Genomic DNA, 26,480 nt, shown 5'->3' with positions numbered 1-26,480 from the left:
GGGGTCCTCGGCGGCCGCCGCCGCTCCCGCCGGACGCCGCTGGGGGGCGCCGCTTCGGCGGCGGCGGCGGCGGCGGCGCGGAGCCCCACCCCCCTCCCGGCCGCTCCCGCCGGCCGCCGCTGGGGGGCGCCGCTTCGGCGGCGGCCTCGTCCCGCCTTAGCCGGTGCGCGGCGCGGAGTCCCGGCGGGGACCTGCACCGTCCTCCTGCACCGTGCTCCTCCTCCTCCTCCTCCCGCTCCATCCTCCTGCACCGTCCTCCTCCTCCCGCTCCATCCTCCTGCACCGTCCTCCTCCTCCCCCTCCTGCTGCTGCTGCCGCCGCCGCTCCCCCGCAGCAGCCCCCCGGCGCATGCAGCCGCCGAGCGAGGGGTCCGCCGGGGAGGGGGTCCCGCAGCGCCGGCCGGCGGCGGCGGCGGCGGCGGCGGCGGCGGCCGAGCCCCGGCAGGAGTGCATGCCCCCTTGGCGGCTGCTGCGGCGGCGGCAGCAGCGGGAGCAGCGACCTCGGCGGCCCCGGCGGCCCCGGCAGCGGCCGTTGCTGAGCAGCATGCTTTACTTCCAGATGGTGATCATGGCCGGGACGGTGATGCTGGCTTACTATTTCGAGTACACGGACACGTTCGCCGTCAACGTGCAGGGCTTCTTCTGCTACGACGGGGCTTACCGCAAGCCCTACCCGGGCCCCGAGGACCGCAGCGCCGTGCCCCCGCTGCTGCTCTACTCGCTGGCCGCCGGCGTGCCCGTGCTGGGGGTAAGACCCCGACCCACCCCGGACCCCGACCCACCCTGCCCCGGCGGCCCCGACGCGGACCCTTCCCCTCCCGACGACGACGACGACGACCCCGGACCCTTCCCCTTCTCCTCCCCCAGACCTTTCTCCTCCAGGACCCTTCCCCACGTCCTCCTCCTCCTCCCCCGGACCTTTCCCCTCCTCCTCCTCCCCCGGGCCCTTCCCCTCCTCCTCCTCCCCCGGACCCTTCCCCTCCTCCTCCTCCCCCGGGCCCTTCCCCTCCTCCTCTTCTCCAGGACCCTTCCCCTCCTCCTCCCCCCCCGGGCCCTTCACCTTCTCCTCCACCAAGACCCTTCCCCTCCGACGACCCCGAACCCCTCTCCTCCTCCTCCTCCTCCTTCCCCCGGACCTATAACCGCCTCCTCTTCCTCCTCCCCCAGACCCTTCTCCTCCCGGACCCTTCCCCCCCTCCTCCTCCCCCGGACCCTTCCCCTCCTCTTCCCCCGACCCTTCCCCTTCTCCTCCTTCCCCTCCTCCTCCTCCTCCTCCGGACCCTTCCCCTCCTCCTCCTCCTCCTCCCCCGGACCTTTTGCCCTTCTCCTCCTCCTCCTCCTCCTCCCCCGGACCCTTCTCCTCCAGGACCCTTCCCTTTCTCCTCCAGACCCTTCCCCACCTCCTCCTCCCCCCTCTTCCCCCGGACCCTTCCCCTCCTCCTCCCCCGGGCCCTTCACCTTCTCCTCCTCCAAGACCCTTCCCCTCCGACGACCCCGGACCCCTCCCCTCCTCTTCCTCCCCACCGGACCCTTCCCCTCCTCCTCCTCCTCCCCCGGACCCTTCTCCTCCAGGACCCTTCCCCCCCCCCTCCTCCAGGGCCCTTCCCCTCCTCCTCCGGACCCTTCCCCTCCTCTTCCCCCTGGCCCTTCCCCTCTTCCTCCTCCTCCCCCAGACCCTTCTCCTCCAGGACCCTTCCCCTCCTCCTCCTCCCCCAGACCCTTCTCCTCCAGGACCCTTCCCCTCCTCCTCCTCCCCCGGACCCTTCCCCTCCTCCTCCTCCTCCCCCGGACCCTTCCCCTTCCCCTCCTCTTCCCCCAGACCCTTCCCCCCCCCTCCTCCTCCTCCTCCCCAGACCTTTCCCCTCTTCCTCCTCCCCAGACCATTCCCCTTCTCCTCCTCCTCCCCCGGACCCTTCCGCTCCTCCTCCTCCCCCGGACCCTTCCCCTTCCCCTCCTCTTCCCCCAGACCCTTCCCCCCCCTCCTCCTCCTCCTCCCCAGACCTTTCCCCTCTTCCTCCTCCCCAGACCATTCCCCTTCTCCTCCTCCTCCCCCAGACCCTTCCCCTCCTCCCCCTCCTCCCCCGGACCCTTCTCCTCCAGGACCGTCCCCCTCCTCTTCCCCCGGACCCTTCCCCTCCCCCGGACCCTTCTTCCCCCGGACCTTTCCCCTCCGACGACCCCGGACTCTTCCCCTCCTCTTCCTCCAGACCCTTCTCCTCCTCCTCCTCCCCAGGACCCTTCCCCTTCTCTTTTCCATTCACTCATTCCTCCAGTCGTATTTATTGAGCAGTTACTGTGTGCAGAGCGCTGTACTAAGCGCTTGGAAGTATAAATCGGTAACAGATAGAGACGATCCCTACCCAACAACGGGTTCACAGTCTAGAACCCAGGACCTTTCCCCTTCTCTTCCCCAGACCCTTCTCCTCCTTCACCATCCTCCTCCCCCGGCTGTCCTGGACCCTTTCCCTTCTCCTCCCTGAGCTCATAGAACAGCACTTGGCACATAGTAAGCGCTTGGCACATAGTAAGCGCTTAACCAATGCCATCATTATGGTCCCTTCTCCTCCACCTCCTCTGCCTTGTCCTCCTCCTCCTCCCCGGTGTGCCCGGACCCCTCCACCGTCACCCCCAAACTTGCAGATCCCGTACCCCGCAGGGCCCTCTCCTCCCACTTGTTGGTCTCCCCCCTTGCCCCTCGCCCCGGGCAGCGATGCCCGGCCCTCGGGGGTGGGCACTGGGTGATGCCCAAGTGTGAGGGGCTGGTGGGGACTAAATCCTGCCCCTTCTTTTCGGTCCCTTGCCTCATTTAGGTTTCCTTCCTAACCCTGGTCCAGGTCAGAGCCACCTGGGCCCAGGAGCATCTCCCCCGGTACCAGAGAAGGGCAACCCTGGGCCCAGTGTTCAGCCTTCCATCGGGAAAATGGTTCATTAATAATAATATTACCAACAATGATGGTATTTGTTAAGGGCCCACTATGTGCCAAGGCTGTTCTAAGCACTAGGGTAGAAATTCGTGACGTGTTCCATATTTTTCCCAGACTGAGCCCCCCTTTTCCTCTCCTCCTCCCCATCACTCCCCCTGCCCCTGCGCTACCCCCTCCCCACCCCACACCACTTGTGTATATTTGTACATATTTATTACTCTACTTTTTTATTAATGATGTGCATATCGCTATAATTCCATTTGTTCTGACAATTTTGACACCTGTTTACATGTTTTGTTTTAGACTGTTACCCCGTTGTTGGGTAGGAACCGTCCCTATATGTTGCCGACTTGTACTCCCCAAGCGCTTAGTACAGTGCTCTGCACACAGTAAGCGCTCAAAAAATATGATTGAATGAATGAATACAAGGTGATGATGATAATAATAATAATAATGGTATCTGTTAAGTGCTTACTATATGCCAAGCACTGTTCTCACATTGTCCCACGTGGGGCTCACAGTCTTCATCCCCATTTTGCCAATGAGGTAACTGAGGCCCAGAGAAGTGAAGTGACTTGCCCAAGGCCACAAAGCAGACGAGTGGCGAAGCCGGGATTAGAACCCACGACCTCTGACTCCCGAGACTGTGCTCTTTCCACTAAGCCACGCTGCTTCCTCTTTGGAAGAGGGGAATGTGTTTCTTAAGGGGCTTGTCCTTGGCTTTGGTTTCTTGGGGGGATCGGTTTTCCAGGGGCTGGGGAGGGTGGAGATGAGCAAGGTGGAAAATCTGTCACCGATTCAGTGAGCGAAGGGATGCCAGGATCCAAGGATCACTTGCAGGAGGAGCTCAGAATCCGCGAAAGACCTTCAGGTTCAGTTGTTAGGGCTTAGTACACGGGCATGCCTCAAGTTTATGTAATAGTAATAATAATAATTAAGGTATTTGTTAAAGTGCTTACTATGTGCCAAGCACTGTTATAAGCGCTGGGGTAGATACAGGGTAATCAGGCTGTCCCACATGGGGCTCACAGTCCTAATCCCCATTTTACAGATGAGGTAACTGAGTTACAGAGAAGTGAAGTGACTTGCCCAAGGTCACAGAGCAGACAAATGGCAGACCCGGGATTAGAACCCTTGTCCCCTGACTCCCATGCCCGCGCTCTTTCCACTAAGCCACGCTGCTTCTACTTTCAGTGTAGCTTACTCTACTGGACACTTTCTGTGTTTTTATTTAGAAAGGCTCCTTTAGATTGGCTTTTCATATTGTAACAACTTAACTTTGACTCACTGTGTTCTGGTGGATCATGCGTTCGGACCTATAACCCGACAGTATTTGCTGATCTCCATACAGTGATGTGCAAGAAGCTGCAACATATAAGTGTGATGTGGGCATATGCAAGATTGTTGAATCACAAACCAGAATAGGCAGTATTCCATTTTCATGAGTACATCTGGTGGCACTTTTTTTTTTTTAATCCTTCAAAAGGTAGGTGTCTTTTCTTGTCATTTTTCTCAATATAGGAGTTTACCAAATAAGGACTGACTGACTTTCAGTGACTGAATACTCCTGTTAGAACATCAGTGCTAATGTAGCGATCCCGGAACGCACTGGTGTATGTGAAGAAGAGGGAGAAAAAGAGAAAACATTGTAACTTTGGCTTCAGGCTTCATTTTAATTTTACAAGTTTCAAAAGCATCAGTTCAGCCATTTTAAGTTCCAGGGAAGAGGAAAAAAAGTAAATCTTTTCATCTCTGAGATATATTTGTCTTTTTCAGATGCTTAAAGGCATCTCTTTTTATGCACATATTTTCCAGTGGACTGAATAGCTCAGGGCATTTGTCAGGGGAATTCAAAAGCCTGTCGCTTCCAGGTCACTGATTTGGTTATAGTCAGATCGATGGAGACCTTAATTCTTGACTCCATGTATTTTGAATAAATAATCATTTCAGCCCCACTCAGCTATCCGAATCACAAAACTCGATCTTAATGAGAGGTCACATATGACACTAAATACTATGTTGGTCCCAAAAGTGGGTGGCTGTCATCCACTTTCTGAGAGCTGGGCTATTGAAGTAGATCAGTTGATGGGTTGCAGGGTCACTGTTGCGTTATACAACATACACATGCATTTGTGTAATGTATATCTTGAGAGCAAAACCTCTTGGGGGATTAGCGAAGAGAAATTATCCCAGACGTGGGCACTTACAGTATGCACAGCACTGTACTAAGGTTTTGGGAGAGTACAATACACTAGAGTTGGTAGACACAATCCCTGCTCACAAGGAATTTATAGTCTACAAGGGGGAGACCTGTGGAAATAAATTACAGATGAATATGCAAGTATCTAAGTACCTGAAGGGGTTCAGACCTAAGTACATAGGCAGTGCAGAAGGGAGAGGGAGTAGAGGACATAAGAACTTAATTGGGGAAGGCCTGTTGGAATATATGTGATTTTAGTAGGTCTTTGGAAGTGCAGAGACTGGTAGTTTGTCATATAAGATGGGGAGGGAATCCCAGGCGAGAAGGAGGATGTGGGCAGGGGTCAGGAGGGAGGTCGAAGAGGTCAAGGTACAGTAAGTAGGTTGGTATTAGAGGAGCAAAGCTTGTAGTAGGGAATCAGTGAGATAAGATAGGGGTGGGCAGTAGGGACTGAGGGTGGGGGGACAAGCTGATTGAGTGCCTTAGGAAACTGTTGGAGGCTTTTGAAAAGTCGGGAGACATGAACTGGACATGTTTTGAGAAAAATGAAACATACAGCAGAGTGGAATAAATACAGAAGGTAGGGAGGTGAGCAAAGAGTGAGAAGCCGTATGGCCTAGTGGATTGCGCATAGGCCCGGAAGTCAGAAGGACCCGGAATCTAATCCCGGCTCTGCAACTTGTCTGCTCTGTGACCTTGGGCAAGTCGCTTCACTTCTCTGTGCTTCAGTTACCTCATTGGTAAGATTCATTCATTCAATCGTATTTATTGAGCGCTTACTGTGTGCAGAGCACTGTACTAAGCGCTTGGGAAGTACAAGTTGGCAACATATAGAGACGGTCCCTACCCAACAGCGGGCTCACAGTCTAGAAGGGGGAGACAGACAACAAAACAAAACATATTAACAAAATAAAATAAATAGAATAGTAAATATGTCCAAGTAAAATAGAGTAATAAATCTGTACAAACATATATACATACAGGTGCTGTGGGGAGGGGAAGGAGGTAGGGCGGGGGGTTGGGGAGGGGGAAAGGAATGTGGAGGCTCAGCCTGGGATTGGGGGTTAAGATAATAATGATGGTATTTGTTAAGCGCTTACTATGTGCATAGCACTGTTCTAAGCGCTGGGGAGGTTACAAGGTGATCAGGTTGTCCCACGGGGGGCTCACAGTCTTAATCCCCATTTTACAGAAGAGGGAACTGAGGCCCAGAGAAGTGAAGTGACTTGCCCAAAGTAACACATCTGACAGTTGGCAGAGCCAGGATTTGAACCCATGACCTCTGACTCCAAAGCCCGGGCTCTTTCCACTGAGCCACGCTGCTTCTCCTGCACGCTGCTTAAAGATGGGGATTAAGACTGTGAGCCCCATGTGGGACAGGGACTGTGTCCAATCTGATTAGCTTGTATCTATCCTATCACTTAGTACAGTGCATGGCACATAGTAAGCACTTAACAAATGCCACTAAAAAAGGAAGATGCAACAATTAAGATAGGATACGATAAGTGTTGGGATCAACGTGTTAGCAGTTTGGATGGAGAGGAAAGGGTGGATTTCAGCAATATAGTGAAGGCAGAACCCACAGGATTTGATGAAAGATGAAATATGTGGATTGAATGGGAGTCATGGGTTCAAATCCCGGCTCTGCCAATTGTCAGCTGTGTGACTTTGGGCAAGTCACTTCACTTCTCTGTGCCTCAGTTACCTCATCTGTAAAATGGGGTTTAAGACTGTGAGCCCCCCGTGGGACAGCCTGATCACTTTGTAACCTCCCCAGCGCTTAGAACAGTGCTTTGCACATAGTAAGTGCTTAATAAATGCTATCATTATTATTATTATTATGCTTAACCGTTGCATAAAATTTGCTTTGTAAGCAATTTAATGCTAATGCTAGGAAGTGTGCTAACACAATCTCTTCTTTTATTTCAAAGAATCGGAAGTCATATTTTTGTCCTATAAGAGTACAAACTTGATGTCTCTTGATTGGTTCCCTCTGATTGATGTATTGGTTGGCAGAGGGCTGATGTATTTTAACTACTTTTCCTGCTGGCTTCTAGGACTCTAGAGGGTAGACTCTTGGACTCTGGAAGCCCCTCAGGGGTTTATTTACAAGGACTGAAGAAGGACAAAAAGTCCAAAGTGCCATGGCATTCAGGGAGATAAGCCGATTCCAGAATCCAGCTTTAGACACACAAAAAATAATTTTCTAATATAAAATTCCTTCAAATGTATTTCCTAGAATTTTTTGGCATTTTGTAGATACAGACAGTAATTGTCAATTGCCATCAACAGCAAGGAAAGATAAATGGAAGGAAACACAATTTAAAAAAAGTAATCTCATTTCTGCCACCACCAAACATTGTTCAATTTCCAAAACAAAAAATTTTAAGGAATCTTGTCCCTTACTTGTCCCTTCCCCAGCCTGAAAGTCAGGCTAGGCTCTAGAAGGTCTAAGAGTTCTGGGATCATTTTGTAGAAACGAAGCTGTTGTTAGCAGCAGTGGTCTAGAGGAAACTCCTCTGTGGGAAACCTATTACAACAATTAGTTCCCTCTGTCTGTTAAAGACAGCCCTCAGATTGTGAGGGTTTGAATTACCATGAATGTCATTTAAATTGTTTCTAAATTTACACCCTCTTTCAGCTTTACAATTTTTCAATTTTGACTCTATAACACTAGTCTGGTTTATAGCACTAGTTATGATGACACAAGTGAGTGGCTGCACGGGCAGGAAATGGGGAAATATTTTAATAGCTGCTGATGGGAAGGGGAAAAGGGGGCAAAGTTTAAAGAGGATGAAGGAGAGGGGTTAGGTGGGGTTTGGTCACCAGAGCAAAACCTTCAGGGAAAGTCACTGTTACATTTTATTTACTGTGAAGTAAAATTTGGCCACCCAGTGGAAACTCTGACTCAATATGAATGAGCCTGTTATATTATTACCCATTCATAATTGATTGGGTAGAGGAGCCAATCCCCAGTTTCTAACAGTGTCCTATGAGAAAACTGGCTCCAAATTATCTTTCAACTTGAAGCAGTTTTCAGAAACTTATTGTGTCATAAATCCAAGGCCTGTCTGCAATTAGTAGTACATTCTGATTTTGTATCAGGAAAGAAGATAAATTTAGACAGTGAAATTTAGCTCAATCAATTCATTGCATTTATTGAGCACTTACTGCATGCAGGGCAATTACTAAGAGCTTAGGAGAGTACAATATAGCAGTGTAACAGAGTTGGTAGACCTGTTCTCTGCCCACAATAATCTGCTCCTTTCCTTCCACCCATTCTTCCTCATCTTTGAAGAATTAAAGTTATTTCCTTGCATGGTTTGTGCTCAGGGTTTGAGGTAGGAAAAGGCATTAAAATCTCATTCAGGTCTCTCACCCTTTCAGTTTCAATCCAGTGAAGCATAGGTTTAGTGTGTATTGAAGGAAATGGCTTTGAAATCTGATAAATTGCAAATGTAGAGGCAGAAGGATGATGAAGGGATTTGAAGAAATTTGTGAACCTCAAGCAGTGCTTTATGACTTTACTGTAGCCTCCCCGGGTGGCAGCCACCGCAGCCTAGACTGTTCCTTCCTGAATTAGTGAAGAAACATGCCCTAGTGGAAAGAGCAGGGGATTGAGAGTCAGGAGACCAGCGTTCTAAATATGGCTCCGCTATTTTCCTCCCAAGTGACATTGGGCAAGCCCCTCAACTTCTCTGTGCCTCAGTTTCCTGATCTTTAGAATGGAAATAAGGAATGGAGATGGGAAGCAGCTTGGTATAGTGGATAGAGCACGGGCTTGGGTTCTAATCCCATCTCCGCTGCTTGTCTGCTGCGGGCCTCAGTAAGTCACTTCACTTCTCTATGCCTCAGTTACTTCATCTGTAAAATGGGGATTGAGTCAGTGAGCCCCATGTAGGACAGGGACCGTATCCAACCTGATTTGCTTGTATCCAGCCCATCACTTAGTACAATGCCTGGCACATAGTAAGTGCTTAACAAACACAAAAATTATTATTATTATTATGTGTTCTGCACCCGTTTTAGACAATTGTCCTATGGGACAAGGATTGTGTCTGATTCGATTATGCTTGTATGTACCCCACAACTTAGCACAGTGCTCAGCACTTAGTAAGTGCTTAATAAATATCATCATCGTTATCCAAGAGCCTCCCAATATTAGGAAAAGTTCACTCCCTTGTCCTTGAGTGAGACAAGTTGCTCAAGGAGTTTGGAAAGGAATGGTAGGAGGGAGATGGGGTGATACCTAGAGGGAGCATAGGGATTTTTTAGGACAGGGGATAGATGGGTGTGCTTGAAAGTGCTGTGGGGAAGGAGCCATGGAAAGTGAAGGGTTGAAGATGGCAGTCAAAGATGGAAGAGGAAAGTGGGCAATTGCTTTAATCAAGTGAGAAGTGATAGTCAGGAACACAGGTGGAGGAGGAGAACCTGCTGAGAAGAATGGCAGAGTTGAAGAGGAGATTGGAGGAGGGGAAGACTGTAGAGGAGCATTTTAGGGAGACTGTGCCTAATGGTTCCAATTTTATCGATGAGATATGTGGCCAGGTCATTAGGGTCAGGAGATGCGGGGGAGGCAGAGTTGGCTGCAACTCTACTCTTCTGCTGAGAAAGTATGTCTTACTCGATTACCATCAATTTTCTTTGTAACTCAAGAAAAATCCCCTCTGATTTGGACTAAATTTATGGGTAGACCATTTGGAATTAGTGAAGTCTGGATTATACATTTTTTTCTTAAAGTTCCTTTTTTAACTGTTCCTCCCTTATACTGAACTTCGTGGGTCATTCAAAGCAAAACAAAGGAACCTAGTAGATTTCCTGATTAGGTAATAACCATTGATCAGTTGCGGAAGGAAAGAAAAACTGAGAAAATATTAGTAATTGGGTCTCTTTGTGATCTCTGGCCTGTCAGTTGTAATCCATTCCAAGCAGCTACTGCACTTATAATTTTACCAATCATCCTGGGAAGAAAAAAAGGAAGTCATATATGTGATTGAACAAAGTTTTCCACACTTAAACAAAAGTCATTCCTGGTGTAGACTACAGGGGAATTTAATTCAATCAGTCATATTTATTGAACACTTACCATGTGCAGGGCACTATACTGAGTGTTTGGGAGAGTACAACACAACAATATAACAGACATATTTCCTATCCACAATGAACTTATAGTCTAGAGGGGGAGATAGACACTAATATACATAAATAAATTACAGATATGGACACAAGTGCTGAAGGGCTGAGAGTGGGGATGGTGAATAAAGGGAGCAAGTCAAAGCAACGCAGAAGGGAGTGAGAAATTAGGGCTTATTCAGGGAAGGCTTTAAAGGGTGGGGAGTGTAATTGTCTGTTGGATATGAAAAGGGAGGGCATTCCAGGCCAGAGGCAAGACGTGGGCAAGAGGTCAGTGGCGAGATAGACAAGATCGGGGTACAGTGTGCAGGTTGGCATGAGAAAAGTGAATTGTGCAGGCTGGATTATAGGAGGAGAGTAGCTAGGTGAGGTAGGAGGGGACAAGTGCTTTAAAGCCTATGGTAAGGAGTTTGATGCGGAAGTGGATGGGGAGCTTCTAGAGATTCTTAAGGAGTAGGGAAACATGGACTTCAATTTTTATAAAAAAAGTGATCTGGGCAGCAGAGGAAGTGGAGTGGAGAGGGGAGTGACAGGAGGCAGGGTGATCAGCAGGGAGGCTGACACAGAAGTCAAGGCACGGTAGAATAAGTGCATAGACATGTTAAGTTTGAGGTGTTGGTAGGCCATCCAAGAAGAAATGTTTTGAAGGTAGGAGAAAATGTGACACTGTAGAGAGGATAAGAATTCAGGACTGAAAATGTAGATTTGGTCATCAACTCCATAGAGGTGGTAGTTGAAGCCATGGGAGCAAATGAGTTCTCCAAGGGAAAAGGTGTAAATGGAGAATAGGATACCCAGAGGGAGGCAGAGGAGGAGTCTGCGAAAGAGAATAAGAATGTGCGACAAGAGAGATAGGAGGAGAATCAGGAGAGGACAATGTCAGTAAATAATCAACTTATGCTATTTATTAATTGCTTACTATGTGCAGAGCACTTTTCTAAGTGTTTGGGAGAGTAAAATGCAGCCTAATTAGCGGATACAGTCACTTCCCAAATGAGCTTGCCGTCTAGAGGAGCTGAGAGCACGGGCTTGGGAGTCAGAAGGTCATGGGTTCTAGTTCCAGCTCCACCACTGGTCTTCTATGTGACCTAGGGCAAGTCACTCAACTTCTCCGGGTCTCAGTTACTTCATCTCTAAAATGGAGATAAAGAATGGAAGTCCCATGTGGGACAGGGACTGTGTCCAATCCGATTTAGTTGTATCCACCCCAGTGCTTAGTACAGTGTCTGGCACATAGTAAGTGCTTATCAAATACCGTAATAATGATATTTGCAGGAAAAGGAGTTGGTTGACAGTGTTGAAGACAGCTAAGAGGTTGAGGAGGATTAGGTTGGAGTAGAGGCTGTTAGATATAAAATGAATTCTATTGAATTACTTCTAACTGAATTAAGAAGGCCATCACATCCTTTGGGAGTTCATCAGTGATAATGTGCTATTAGGCTCCAGATTTTGTAAAGTTCTTCAGAGCGGTAACTTTGTCTAAGCTTCTTTTTGACTGTTGAGATCTGGACTCCACACAAACACTGTAGTTTACTCCTTTAGCAGTTCCATCAGCAACATTTAGAGGTCATATTCAATATCAAATCACAAATCCAGATCACTGACAATAAAGCTCTGGGGCAAAGTCAGTCTGCTAATATTGAAGCTAACCTTCCCTCAGTGTGGGTTGTGTGAGGAGAATCAATGGCAGCAGGATACCAAAACAACTGCCTTAGGGTGAGCTGAAATTGGGAAATAAGGAGGGCAGAGAAAACATTTTAAATCAGTCAGTGGTATTCTTTGAACATTTACTGTATGCCCAGAATTGTAGTAACTTAGAGTGTGTAGACACCTCCAGAGACCCAGCTTTATTTTACTGACAATCCTGCATCCCAGCTGAAAACTGAGAGTCAGTAGCTGAAGATAGACCAACATGGTGTACTTCATCAAGGATGGAGAGGCTGTTCTTAAGCAGAAGTTTTGTGAGGACAGAGGGTTGGAGGCAAAAGCAAAAATAGCACTAGGTGCTACAAGCATCAGACGTGACAATACAAGAAGTGCATAGCATGTCAGGGACTGTAGATCCCATGTTTTGGCTTTTCAGTTATAACCGCACCCAGAGGGGATTTTCACTGACAGTGGTGTCTTTTCCAGATATGAAGGACAACTATATTATTACTGTGAGTCTTCAAAATGGCACAATTTAATATAAAAAATTAGAATGAAATTTTAATTGGCTCTCAAGGAATAAAAACGTTTTGTACTTATAGCTTTGTGCTTTAAATTCTTCCCACAGTGGAACCTGTTACAGTCGGAAATGGAGAGCAAAAAATATTAGAGATTTCAAGACATAAGTAAATGGATCAATCAATAGTGTTTATTGAGCTGTTACTTTGTGCAGAGCACTGTCCTTTGCATTTGGGAAAGTACAGTAAACTATAACAGATTTAGTAGTTATGGTCCCTGTCCATAAGTGCCTTATAATCAATGATCAAGATCATTCATAACAGCTTATTGATTGCCTAATGTGTGCCTAGCTCTGGACTGAGCACTTGGGAGATTGTAATGGACAGAATAAGAACCTGAAGTTCTGTTCTTGTAGCCAGAGTGCCCCACAGATATTTGTTTTTGTCTTTATACTGCCTCAGTGTTTTGTTTAATCTCTCCCTATATCTGTCACCAGGCCCCTCTTTCCCTTTTTATTTTTAACAATGGGTGGTAGTGGTTTTTATTAAGCACTTACCATTTGCAGAGCACTGCAGTAAATGCTTGAAGATAAAACACAGTTAGGAATTAGACACAGTCCCTGTCATTTTGGGTGGTCACAATCTAAAAGTGGGGAGAAGGGATTGGAGACAGATTTACCACGATGAATGATTAATTGAAACACAACATAAAGAAATACATCATCATCATCATCAATCGTATTTATTGAGCGCTTACTATGTGCAGAGCACTGTACTAAGCGCTTGGGAAGTACAAATTGGCAACACATAGAGACAGTCCCTACCCAACAGTGGGCTCACAGTCTAAAAGGGGGAGACAGAGAACAAAACCAAACATACCAACAAAATAAATAAATAGAATAGATATGTACAAGTAAAATAAATAAATAAATAAATAGAGTAATAAATATGTAATGTATGTGTATATATGTATGTAAATGTGTGTATGTATGTAAATATGTATGCAGAGTAATAAATAAATACATAAAATAAGCTCAAATTCTTCATGGGTTGGATAAGTCCAAGACCACATGGGAGCAGCTTTTCTTCCTGGCCCAGTGGGCACAGAACATGCTGGGGAAAGCAACCCGCAGTGGTGGGAGAGAAGATGGTAGTTACCATGGGGGATTTTCGCGATGGGGATGGAGGGGTTGTGAACCCCCTCAGGGCCAGGGACCATATCTAATCCCTCCCCGTGTACTCTTTCCCAGCATCTAGGACAGTGCTATACACACAGTAAGCACTCAATAAATACTGTTACTACTAGGAGTGAATCCTGGTCCATTAGGATGGTGATGTGGCCTGGACCACTGTTATTATTATACAAGGCTCTTGGGAGAGTACAGTGCAATAGAGTTTGTAGATAAGATCAGTGCCCTCAAGGAGTTTACAGTCTAGCATCAAGTGCAGAAGAAGCATGGCGTAGTGGATAAAGCATGTAACTGGGAGTCAGAAGGTCCTGGGTTCAAATCCTGACTCCACCGCTTGTCTGCTGTGTGATTTTGGGCAAGTCAATTCACTTCTTTGGGCCTCAGTTACCTAATTGTAAAATGGGGATTGAGACTGTGATCCCCACGTGGGACAGGGACAGGGACAGGGACTGTGCCTTGCACAATCTAGTCTTCTAGACTGTGAGCCCGCTGTTGTGTAGGGACCATCTCTATATGTTGCCAACTTGGACTTCCCAAGCGCTTAGTACAGTGCTCTGCGCACAGTAAGCGCTCAATGAATACGATTGAATTGAATGAATAGTAAGCACAGTGCTTGGCACGTTAGTAATCACTTAACAAATACCATTATTATCATTATTGTTATTATTCTTGGAAAACTCCTGGACCTGGTTGTTTAACCAAGCACAGCAAAATTGTGTTTGTTACCCACTGGTGGTGGTACATAAGGAGGGTTTAACTGTGATTCTAAATAGTCGATCAATTAGTGGTATTTATCCAGTGCTTAGAACAGTGCTTGGCACATAGTAAGCACTTAACAAATACCATCATTATTATTGAGTGCTTACTATGTGCCAAGCACTGTTCTAAGCACTTGAGAGAGGACAGGCTCTCTCACTAAATTCAGTCACAAAACCAGTGTGTGGATGCAAAACAGCAACTGAATGTGTTCCAGTGCCCCTTCTTCACAAATGCACTTTCAAAATTTGTGTGCTATTTAAATGACTTGCAATTGGAAGGAGGCAGGGATATTTTGCTAGCTAGCCCAGAAGCATCATCAGTGATAGTGGAGTAATAAAAGTTCTGATGATGGCTAGTAGGGTAATCACCACAAACCTGTAAACATTTTTGTGTCTGTCATGACAACACCATCATCGTCATCATCCACATTTTTTACCAAGCATCTACAGAACTCAATGCACCATGAGAAGATAAACATGACAGTCACTGCCCTTGAGGAGTTTATAGCCTATACAGGAAGATGTGCAAATATAAATTGATGCATTTACAACCAGATGTGAATTAATCAGTAATGGGTTGCTTCAACCCGTTAATGGCATTTCTTGTGTTATAATGTTGCTGATGAGACTCATTGTCTAGAAGTGCATCAAAGCTCTTGAATAAGCAAAATCATGCTGTACTTAGCATTCGTTGATAAACTATCTTCATTTCAAGACCTTGGATATGATGTCTGCAGTAGTTTCAAGTCTGACAATTATGTAGGAGATTGGATAGAACCCAGCACTTAGAGCAGTGCTTTGCACATAGTAAGTGCTTAACAAATGCCATCATTATTATTATTATTATTACATAGAACTGCACTGCATAGAACTTTAGTTTGGCCTGAAGTTCAAATAATAATAATAATTTTGGTATTTGTTTAGCGCTTACTATGTGCCAAGCACTGTTCTAAACGCTGGGGAGGATACAAGGTGATCAGGTTGTCCCATATCGGGCTCACAATCTTAATCCCCATTTTACAGATGAGGTAACTAAGGCACAGAGAAGTTAAGTGACTTGTCCAAAGTCACACAGCTGACAAGCGGCGGGGGTGGGATTTGAACCCATTACCTCTGACTCCCAAACCCATGCTCCTTCCACTGAGCCATGCTGTTTCTCACAATATGACTTTGCATATTGCCTGAAATCTCCCAAAGGCATCGGCCTTCATTTAGTTTCCAGTTTCTTTGCCAATAAAAGTGTTTGATGGGCCGACAGGGTAACCGGTTTCAGTGAAGGCTTTTAGTCAGCTTCGCCCGTCAAAATCCTATTTGTGTGTAGGATTTTTCTGACGCAGGCTGGTACATAGCCTTCAGGTTTGTCATCTGACAAAATTCTCTGCTGACCTTGTGGAATGTTTTTACCATTATTGTATGTCTCAGGTTTGCTCCAGAGCAGTTATCATTATGTGGTGACCCTAGAATTGCTGTCCCCAGGACTTTCAGTGATGCTCATAGCCTGTTGAGTTGGAATAGTTTCCTGGAGAATGGGAAATGTATTTTTATCCCAGTTTGTAGGCCCTGGGATGCATCCTCAATCATGGATGAATATAATAGACAAGCAGTACTTGTAACTATTGAACAGACCTGCTTCATTCGGTTATAATGGGGAATGGGTCTGGGCAGAGACTTTCACTCCTGATAGTCATTCATTCAATAGTATTTATTGAGTGCTTACTGTGTGCAGAGCTCTGTACTAAGCACTTGATATGACAGCCATGTGATCATGGAGTTCCCTTAGGCTATCAATTTGCTTCCTGCCTAATGTCTGTCACAGCTCGGGTCTGCCGATTGGGTAGGAATTTTTGTAATGTCTATAAGGAGAATATAGAGGTCTTGATATTCCCTCCACTTCTCAAGCATTCAGAGTGCAGGGAGATCATGAGTATTGGGCTTCATTGTGGCTATAAGCTCCCTCTAGACTAAGCTCTGGTTGGCAGGGAACATTGTACTTTCCCAAGTGCTCTGCACACTGTAAGAACTTAATAAATGTCATTGATTGATTGATTCCAGGGATAAGTGATGGATTATGTTCTCCTTTAGCACTTGCCAAGAGACAGCGGATAGGGTCTTGCTAAGAGTGGAGAGCCGTCCTGATTTTCAGAGTCAACATTTCCAATTTTCACCTTAAAGATTGGATGTGGTTACAACTTTGAAACCCAGGAGTAATTTCTCAGTTTTTCATAATAAATGATTACATTAGCATAATGCCTTGTACAGTGGCGCTATAAATCAGAACAGTCAATGGAACCCTTTTCACATTTGGCCTTCTGTATCCTGCAGTCAATTTTTCTTGGGAGTTCAAGGTGTCAGCACTGGTGAGGATTTTTTGTTCTTCTGAATGCCAGAGCCGTAATCTTTCCTTGTGTAAAAAGGAAGAAAATTATACTTTGAAAAATGAAAAGAAACATACTTTTGATTGATGGAATTTAAACATATGTGAATTGAAATTTTCTGTTCAGTGCTATTTAAGCTCTTTCCAAAAATGCCAGGTTTCACTCAGCAGGCTGGATGCTTTTTTTGGTCTTGTTATGACAGCTGCAGTTTGAGAAAGTTAGTCTAATCCTTAAATCTTTAGGATGAATAATTTGAATATTTTTTCAATATAATTTCTCAGGTGGCTGAATCCAAAAAGCAATATCCTCTTTAGCATGGCTCATTAAAAGTATTTGGTATCTTTTAAAAACATTGAAATTCTCTTGGCCTGGCGTCCTAAACTTGAATTTATTTAGTCTATATAATGTAACTGTGAATTCGCAAAAACAGTCTTGTAAAGCAAATTACCATCTTACATTAGTGATGTGTTTAGTATCATTTCATAAATCTTCCTATGGTTTAATACTTTTACTTTCAATTATCAAGTTTATAGTTTTAAACCATTTACGTTGCAATTATCATTTTTGTCAGACTCATAACATATTTTACAGAGAATCAACCAGAAACTTAAAACATTTATTTTCATATTGACTGTCAAAATTGTTGAACTCAATATGTATTCTTTGCGGACACATCTCCGTGCAGGAATAGAATTTAAAGAACTTAATTTCAGTCGTTAGACATCAATCAGTGGTATTTAAATGCTCATTTGTGTGAAGAACGCTGTATTAAGTGCTTAGGGGATAGTAATTGATAATAATAAAAATGATAATTACAGTATTTGTTAAGCTATTACTATTTGCCAGGCACTTTACTAAACACTGGGATGGATACAAGCAAATGGGGTTTTTGCACAGTCCCTGCCTCACATAGGGCTCACAGTCTTAATCCCATTTTTACAGATGAGGTAACTGAGGCACAGAGAAGTGAAGTGACTTGCCCAAGGCCACACAGCAAACAACAGATCAGGGATTAGAACCCATGACCTTCTGATTCCCAGGCCTGTGCTCTATCCATTACACCATGCTACTTCTAGAGTAAGTAGATATGACCCCTGCTCTCAAGGAAGTTTCAACCTCTTCAGCAGTACAAGAACCATTCCATGACTGCAGTGCACCATATATAGAGAACATAATAATAATAATAATGGCATTCAGTAAGCGCGTATTATGTGCAAAGCACTGTTCTAAGTGCTGGGGAGGTTACAAGATGATCAGGTTGTCCCACAGGGGGCTCACAGTCTTCATCCCCATTTTACAGATGAGGTAACTGAGGCACAGAGAAGTTAAGTGACTTGCCCAAAGTCACACAGCTGACAATTGTCAGAGCCAGGATTTGAACCCATGACCTCTGACTCCAAAGCCCATGCTCTTTCCACTGAGCCACGCTGCTTCTCGATCATCTTTTGTAGTTGGCTCTTCCCTGCGTAATGTGGAGGATTGAGATAACTGGATGCATCAATTCAAGTTAAGAAAATAAAAAACTTTGCCTATATTATCCTCGTAAATCTATTTCTCAGTATTAGAAGGAAGAGTTATTTTGATTAAGGGAACAATGATGTAAACCATTTTCTACAGGATGCAGTCTTTCCAAATATAGAGGTAAATATCCTTAAATCAAAAGCTGAGAAGCAGGGTGGCGTAGTGGATAGAGCATGGGCCTGGGATTCAAAAGGACCGGGGTTCAAATCCCAGGTCCACCATTTGCCTGCTGTGTGACTTAGGGCAAGTCACTTCACTTCCCTGTGCCTCAGTTATCTATCTGTAAAATGGGAATTAAGACTGTTAGCCCCACATGAGACAGGGACTGTGACCAAACTTATTACCTTGTGTCTACCCAGGAGCTTATAAAAGTGCCTGGCCCATAGTAAGTGCTTAACAAATGTCATAAAAAACAGAAAAAATTAGCATGATGATAATAATAATAATTATTATGATATTTGCAAAGTGCTTACTATGTGCCAAACACTTTACTAAGTGCTGGAGTAGATACAGGGTAATCAGCTTGGACACAGTCCATGATCCACATGAGGCTCACACTCTTATTCCCCATTTTACAGTTGAGGTAACTGAGGTACAGAGAAGTTAAATGACTTGCCCTAGGTCACACAGCAGACAAGTGGCAGAGCCGGGATAGAACCCATGAGCTCTGACTCCCAAGGCCTTGCTCTTGCCACTAGACCATGCTGCTTCCCGTTGATGAATTGTTCAAATTAAAGGAAAGGAGGTCAAGCTTATAACGACAGTGGCCCAACTTCCCAGGATGCGACATGTGAGGAGAATGGCTAACAGTAGGATTCCCAGCCTGCTGCTCTTTGATCAACTGAAATGGGGCAGACCCAAGCCCGCCCAATCCTCGAAAGTTGTTTAAAAGATGGCAAAACAGTCTATGGTTGGGAGACAACTGCTGTAGACACAGGCGCCTAGCAGTCACAAGAGGCCTTTGAACAGAGTTTGGGAAGAATGGAAGACTACGAAGCAGTATTGTGTAGTATAAAGAGCATGGTCTGGGAAATCAGTGGACCTGGGCTCTGCCATTTCCCTGGTATTTGGTCATGGGCAAGTGACTTAGCTTCTCAGTCTCAGTTCCATGTCTGTAAAATGGGGATTCCTTACCTGTTCTCCCTCCTGCTTAGACTGTGAGCCCCATGTGGGATATGAACTGTTTCCGACCTCATTAACCTGTATCTATCCCAGTGCTTAATACAGTGCTTTGACACATAGCAAGCTCTTAACAAATACTTCTGTTGATATACAAAAACAGCTTCATGTTAAAAGAGACAACCATATCAGCCCAACAGTGGAGGGTCTTTATGGGCACACAGTATGCAATCGATATTTGACACTGCATACTCTTCAGTTACATCACAGGTACAGATGAAGTCTTACCATTGGTAGATCCTCGATACGGTTTATATTATTGTCTGTCTCCATTATCCCCACAGTAAATTGTAAGCTCCTTTTAGTAGGAAGCAATTTTATTAACTCTATTATACTCTCCCAAGTGTGTAGTACAGTTCTCTGTACACAGTAAGTGCTCAATTAATACCATATTTTTTTTTTCTGAAAAACAGCACTCATTTTCTTATGGGCTTTCTCTCCTTCATTCTCTCTTTATTGGTCTACCTGTCTCTCGGGTCGCTGGTCTCTGGGCCTGTCTCTGGGGCTGTCTGTCCTTTGAGTCTGTCTGTCTCTGGGTCCTGCGCATCTTTCCATCTGTTTCTGGCTCTGGCCATCTGTCTCTGGGTCTGCCTGCCTGTCTGTGTCTCTGTGGCTGTCTCTGGGTCTGCCCATGTGTCTGCTTCTCTGCCACTGACGGTCTGTGTCGTTGTCCATCAGTCTTCCTGTCCTTGGCTGTTGCTGTCATTGGTTGTCTCTCTATTTCTCTTTTTTCCTCTTGATATAGAACAACTGTGTGTGTGTGTGTGTGTGTGTGTGTGCTTGTATATATATTTGTATATTTATACTTATATATGCATTTTGCAAATAGAGTGTATACTTTGCTTTAAATTTCTTGCGCCTATTTCTACTGATAAAGTTCCGTGAAATGACCACAGTCAGGGATTCTAATGTGATTTTCATTCCTTTCAGTGGACTAACTACACTCCAAGGGGAGTTGTCGTAAAAAAAAAACAAACTCGGAAGGGCTTTCTTTGTCATCATACTCATTGATGTAGTAACCATCCACATGTGCTGTGCACTGAACGAAACTCTGAAGAAGTTGTATAGAAGATGTAAAACACAGTTCCTTTCCTCTAAAGGTTATAACCTGGGGGGATAAGCCTCACTCCACTCCAGCAATGAATGGGATTTCTAGCCATGGCGGAGTGGGTGCAATGGAATGATGTTGGTTATGGGCTCTTAGAGGTGTTGAGTGTCCAGGAGCAAAGAGGACACTGCCACTGACTTCTGTCCTCAATTGAGAAGCAGCATGGCGTAGCAGATGGAGCACAGACCTAGGAGACAAAAGGTCATGGGTTCTAACCCCAGCTTGGCCACTTGTCTGCTCTGTGACCCTGGGCAAGTCACTTCACTTCTCTGGGCCTCAGTTACCTCATCTGTAAAATGAGGATTGAGACTGTGAGACCCATGTGGGACAGGGACTGTGTTGAAACCTATTTGCTTGTATCCACCCCAGTGCTTAGTACAGTGCCTGGCACACAGTAAATGCTTAACAAATGCCACAATTATTATTATAATTATTATTCTAATCCTGGTTCCACCACTTCTCTGCTGTGTGATCTCGGGCAAGTAAATTCACTTACCTCCTCTGTAAAATGGGGTTTGAGACTTTGAGCCCCACATGGAACAAGGACTGTGTCCAACTCGATTTGCTTGTATCCACTCCAGTGCTTAGTACAGTGCCTGGCACATAGAAAGCATTTAACAAATACCATCATTGTTATTGTTGTTACTATTCAGTCCTTGATGCGGTGGAGCAGGATGTTTCTATAGTGGTAATGCAGAACGGAAGGGAACCCCTCATCCTAGGACAGTCATCCTTTCCCTTCCCACCTCATTTCTGTCATTTTTTTCTCACTGAAATTTGGAATTGCTTGAATTTTAAACCCTTTGAAACACCCGATCTCCACTCTCAAGGGGGAGACAGAGCAGGATAAGTTACCAGTGGAAAGAAAAAGAAAATAGAAAGATAGGAAAACTTCACAGCTCTCTCCATCTTCAAAGCCATTTTGAAATCATATCTCCTTCAGGAGGCTTGCCCTGATTAATTTTTTATTTTCTCACCTTGTATTCCGCCAACTGCCTTTCAAGAACCTATGTTGCAAAGTCCCCCATAGCATTTATGTGCACATCTTTCTACTACATTGCTTTCTCGTATTTCTAATTTATCTCAGTGTCTGTCTCCGTTGCATGACTGTAAACTCCTTGAAGGCAGGGCTCATGTCTGGTAATTATATTTTACTCCTCCAAGCGCTTAATAGAGTTCTCTGCACCTAAGTACTAATGAATGGAGATAAAAATGCATAATTTGTTACGATGATACAGAAGGGAGTAGGAGATGAGGAAAAGTAGGCCTTAGTCTGGGAAGGCCTCTTGGAGGAGTTGTGCCCTCAGTAAGGCTTTGAAGGTAGGAAGAGTGATTGTCTGGCGGATTTGAGGAGGGAGGGTGTTCCAGGCCAGAGGCAGGATGTGGGCCAGGAGTTCGAAGTGAGACAGGTGAGATCGAGGCACAAGAAGGTTAGCACCAGAGAAGTGAGGTGTGCGGGCTAGGTTGTAAAAGGAGAGAAGCAAGATGAGGTAAGAGGGGCATGATGATGGAGTTCTTTAAAACCAATGATGAGGAGTTTTTGTTTTATACAGGGGTGGATAGGCAACCACTAGAGATTTTTGAGGAGGGGTGTGACATGTCTTGAATGTTTCTATAGGAAGATAATCCAGGCAGTGGAGTGAAGTATGGACTGGAGTGGGGGAGGTTGGGAGGTCAGCAAGGAGGCTGATGCAGTAATGTAGATGGGATGCCACATTATCTCTGCCTTGACATTTATGGGGAAGGAGTTTTATGCAACTGGAAAATACAGGTCTTGAGTTTTTGGAAGACCTATATTGAATATCATCAGTCAGGAGTTTGGACCAGCCTGGATTTAAATCTTTGCAGACTCCTTTAAAGAAGAGATTATAGATGAAGAATCCACAATGATTATGAGTTAGGAACTGCATTAGATACTAATGGACAGGATTGGCCACCTCATGGGGCTTTACCTCTCATATTCAAAGTGGTCTTTGGAAAGTCAAATGACTCAACTTAGATTAGCATATTTTGGACACAAAATCAGGAGGACTAATTTTCTGGAGAAGATACTAATGCTAGGAAAAGTCCAGGGGAAACGTGGAAAGGCAGATCGGCAGTTAGACGGATAGAGACCATTCATTCATTCAATCGTATTTATTGAGTTGTTACTATATGCAGAGCACTGTACTAACTAACAACGATAACAGAAGAACTATTAGAAGGGTTGTGGATTATGGCAGAGGACAGGATGTTCTGTAGGAAGTATGTCCATGGAGTCGCTGTGAATCAGAAACAACTCGACGGCACTTAATGATAATAAATTTTATTCCTCAACATTTACATATGTATGTATATTTATCAGTTTATTCAGTTATTTCCTAAGCTCCTTCATCCTGACATTTGTTTACTGCTACTCTCCCGCTTCCCACTATTTGTAAATAATTTGTGTGTTTTTCCTACGAGGTTGTAAGATGTTTAAGGGCAGGAATTGTGTGCCTTGCTTTTGTGCTATAGTCATGAGAGCTTGTCACAACTCTTTGCCCTCAGGAGGTGCGTAGTACCATTGATTGATGTATGGTATGGGCCAGGATAGGTCTTTCACATTTTGTTGTCCAGAATCCAGTCATTCCTCAGAGTCAGTTCAGTAGAGGGCCATGAGACATAAGTACTTTCTTGTTCAGTCCATCTTGCTTGATGAGGAGGATGAGGCTATATCTGATCCAGTTGAATTTACCACAGTGGTTGACACAAAACAAGTGATTTACAAATGCTGTTATTATTATTATTATTATTATTGCTATTATTATTATTATCATCATCACTATTGTTATTATGTAGGTAAATAAACTTGGTCATGAGAGTTCCTTGAATCTGTTATTTTTAACAATGACAACTTTAAACGTTGGCTTTGCAAAATGTGATTTTCACTTTAAACCCTCAATTCTGAGAAAATGAATCACTCAGCACTAAATCATCCTTTATTCATTCTCTTGATTGGAATAAGAATAAATACATCATAACAAAATTTTGTGGAATGATAGTTTATTTTCCAGTGTCTTTCTTTCAGTTTTTCTCCCATGTTGTCATGATTTATACAGGGAGAAACCACTCACCTCCAGTTAAGTGTTTCCTTATTTCTGTATTTACATTCAGAGAATAGCATCCCCTGAGCCTACTAGTCTTGATACAAAATGCCCGTGGTGCTTAAGCATGCTAAGGTTGAGGTTAGGAGAAGGGACCAAATATTTGGTATGTAGATTTCAAATATTTCCATTGTAATTAGAATTCCCGAAATGAAAACAATTTTCAGCCGCTTATAATGTTTGCATATTGATGGTGATGGATGATCTCTCATCTGGTGTCTCATCAGGAATGACCAATGAGTCCTGCCAAATATTAACCTGCTTCCCAGGTTAAACTCCTAAGAAAAGACATGTTAATTCTTTTAAATCACCAGTGTTCCTTTCTGTTCTGCCAGGAAATGAAAGATCAGGGTGTCATCCCATGCACATTCTACCTATGATTTAGAGCACAGTATGTCAGTGCAACGGAGGCGGGTAAGGGGAAAATGGAGTGAACTGAAGGATTGGAAAGTAAGAGAAAGATGTTGATTCCCCTATCTGCATCTCCAGCCCTGATATCTCTTCTTCCCTGCAATCTTGCTTTTCCTCCTGCTTTTACAACATATCTACTTGAATTTCCCGCTGACACCTCGAATTGAACATATCACAAACTGAACTCCTTATTTTCTCACTCAAACCCCATCCTCCCCTTGTCTTTCCTATCACTGTAGAAAACACCACTATCCTCCCGACCTCACAAGCCCATAACCTTGGTATTGTCTTTGACTCATCTCTGTCACCCCACGCACATATTCAGTCTGTTACCAAATCCTGTCAGTTCTACCTTCACAGCATTGGTAGAATCTTCCCTTTCTTCTCTGTCTGAACTGCCAACACGCTAAATCCAAGCACTTACCCTATCCCACCTTAACTACTGCATCTGCCTCTTCATTGACCTCCCAGCCTTCTATCTCTCCCCACTTCAACCTTCAGTTCATACTTTGCTGCACAAATCATTTATCAGCAAAAATGTTCAGTTCATGTCTGCCCAAAGGCTGCCCATCCACTTCCGCCTCAAACAGAAACTCCTTACCATTGGCTTCAAAGCACTCAATTAGCTTTCCTCATCCTACCTCACCTCACCTCACTAATCTCCTTCTACACCCCAGCCCACACATTCCACTTCTCTAGTGCCAGTTTACTCTCTGAGCCCTGATCTCATCTCTTTTGACGATGATACCTTTCCCATATCCACCTCCTAGCCTGGAATTCCCTCTCCCTCCACGTGCATCAGATCACCACTCTCTGCACCTTCAAATCATTACTAATGCACATCTCCTCCAAGAGGCCTTCCCTGGTTAAACCTTCTTTCCCTTTCTCCCAGCTCAGTCTCCCTTCTGCGACATCTATGGACTTCAGTCTGTGACCTTTGGAAATTCGATATTCATCCTACCCCCAACCCCTCAGCACTTAATCATTTATCTTTAAATTATATATTATAAATTACTTATTTATTCATATTAATGTCTGTCTCCCCCTGTTGGTTGTAAGCTCGTTGTGGGTAGGAAATCTGTCTGCTAATTGTGTTATATTGTATACTCTCAAGCTCTTAGTGCAGTGCTGTGCACATAGTAAGTGCTCAGTAAATATGATTGAAGGGCAGTGTAAGTAGAGAGGGAGAAAGTAAGATGCAGAAATCTAGTACTGTGTTCATGACATGATGTGAAGGTGTGAGAGTCTTCCAGTTAATTGTATCTATGAAGACAGGTCAATTAGATATTTCAAGTGACACAATCTATTTGGAACCCTGAATTACCAATAATATTTTGACTATAATTCGATAGATAATTGTCAAGTGCCCATTTCTCTAGGGCAGGATAGATCCAGAAACGGGGCAGGAGAGCAAGGTACTGGAAGATGAAGTTAAAATATTCCAGACTCATTATCTGGCTTTTCTAAAATGCTCTGTGATTTCCTTTTGAACCAGTGGTTGTGGGCAAGTTATTGTACATATGAATAGGATTTTGATTTCTAGTCTGCAAACTCATTGTGGGCAGGGAATGTGTCTACACACTCTGTAATAGTGTACTCTCCCAAGTGCTTAGCATTGTACTCTGCACACAGTAAGCACTCAATAAATACCATTGATTGATTAATATAGGATTCTTGAGGGCAGGGTCTCTGTTCTTTCCCAAGTGCGTACAATAGTGTTCTGCATTTAGTGATTGCTCAGAAAATACTGTTGAATGAGTTAAATTTTGTAAGCTCGTCCTTTAAACTGTCAGCTTGTAGAGGGCAGGGAAAATGTCTACCAACTATGTTGTACTCTCCCAAGTATACAGTCCTTTACACATAGTAAGCATTCAATAAATACCACTGATTGATATGCAAATAAGATTTTGATGTATTTGACTATCACTTAAATGTGATTTATATGTGTGCATATATATGTATGTATGTGTATGTATGTCTGTATGTCTGTGTGTGTGCATGTGTATGCCACGAAAATTTTGCTGTAAATTTGGAGTACAGTAATTTGGAATAGGATTTGGAATAGGATTCCAAATTACTTTGCCCAAACCCATCATTTGTTATCTTCTTTTCAGTCTCTGCCAATTAATTTGAAATTCATTTGTAAATTTAATTTTATACAAATTAAGGAATGCATTTCTAATTGCAATCAGCTCATTCATATGTGAAAGAAACTAGGCATCACAATAATTTTTGCTTCTTAAATTTGCAAAATTATCATATTTTGATTGGAAATTTTCAATTTGATTTTTGTTTCCCGTTTAATTGTCCCCATCAGAGAATAGTGCAACTTTAAATCAAATCTCTATTTAATGCATATTTATCTCCTAAGATATTTTATCTTCAGCCACTG

General features: G+C 44.4%; 1 protein-coding gene across 2 annotated transcripts in view; it reads left to right on the top strand.

Annotated features, from left to right (window-relative positions):
* The first annotated feature begins 450 nt into the window (after positions 1–450).
* Positions 451–26,480, top strand: part of PLPPR5 (phospholipid phosphatase related 5) — a 113,352-nt gene continuing 87,322 nt past the window's right edge. The window contains exon 1 of one of the 2 annotated variants that reach the window (XM_038745260.1): positions 451–747. In XM_038745260.1, the coding sequence (XP_038601188.1) occupies positions 451–747 (297 nt within the window). The remainder of the gene's footprint in view (positions 748–26,480) is intronic. The other variant, XM_038745261.1, reaches the window with a different exon arrangement.

Source organism: Tachyglossus aculeatus, chromosome 4, assembly GCF_015852505.1.
Source record: "Tachyglossus aculeatus isolate mTacAcu1 chromosome 4, mTacAcu1.pri, whole genome shotgun sequence".
In the NCBI taxonomy this organism is placed as follows: domain Eukaryota; kingdom Metazoa; phylum Chordata; class Mammalia; order Monotremata; family Tachyglossidae; genus Tachyglossus; species Tachyglossus aculeatus.
The sequence above is the reverse complement of the archived record's forward strand: the minus strand, read 5'-3'. Positions and strand labels throughout refer to the sequence as shown.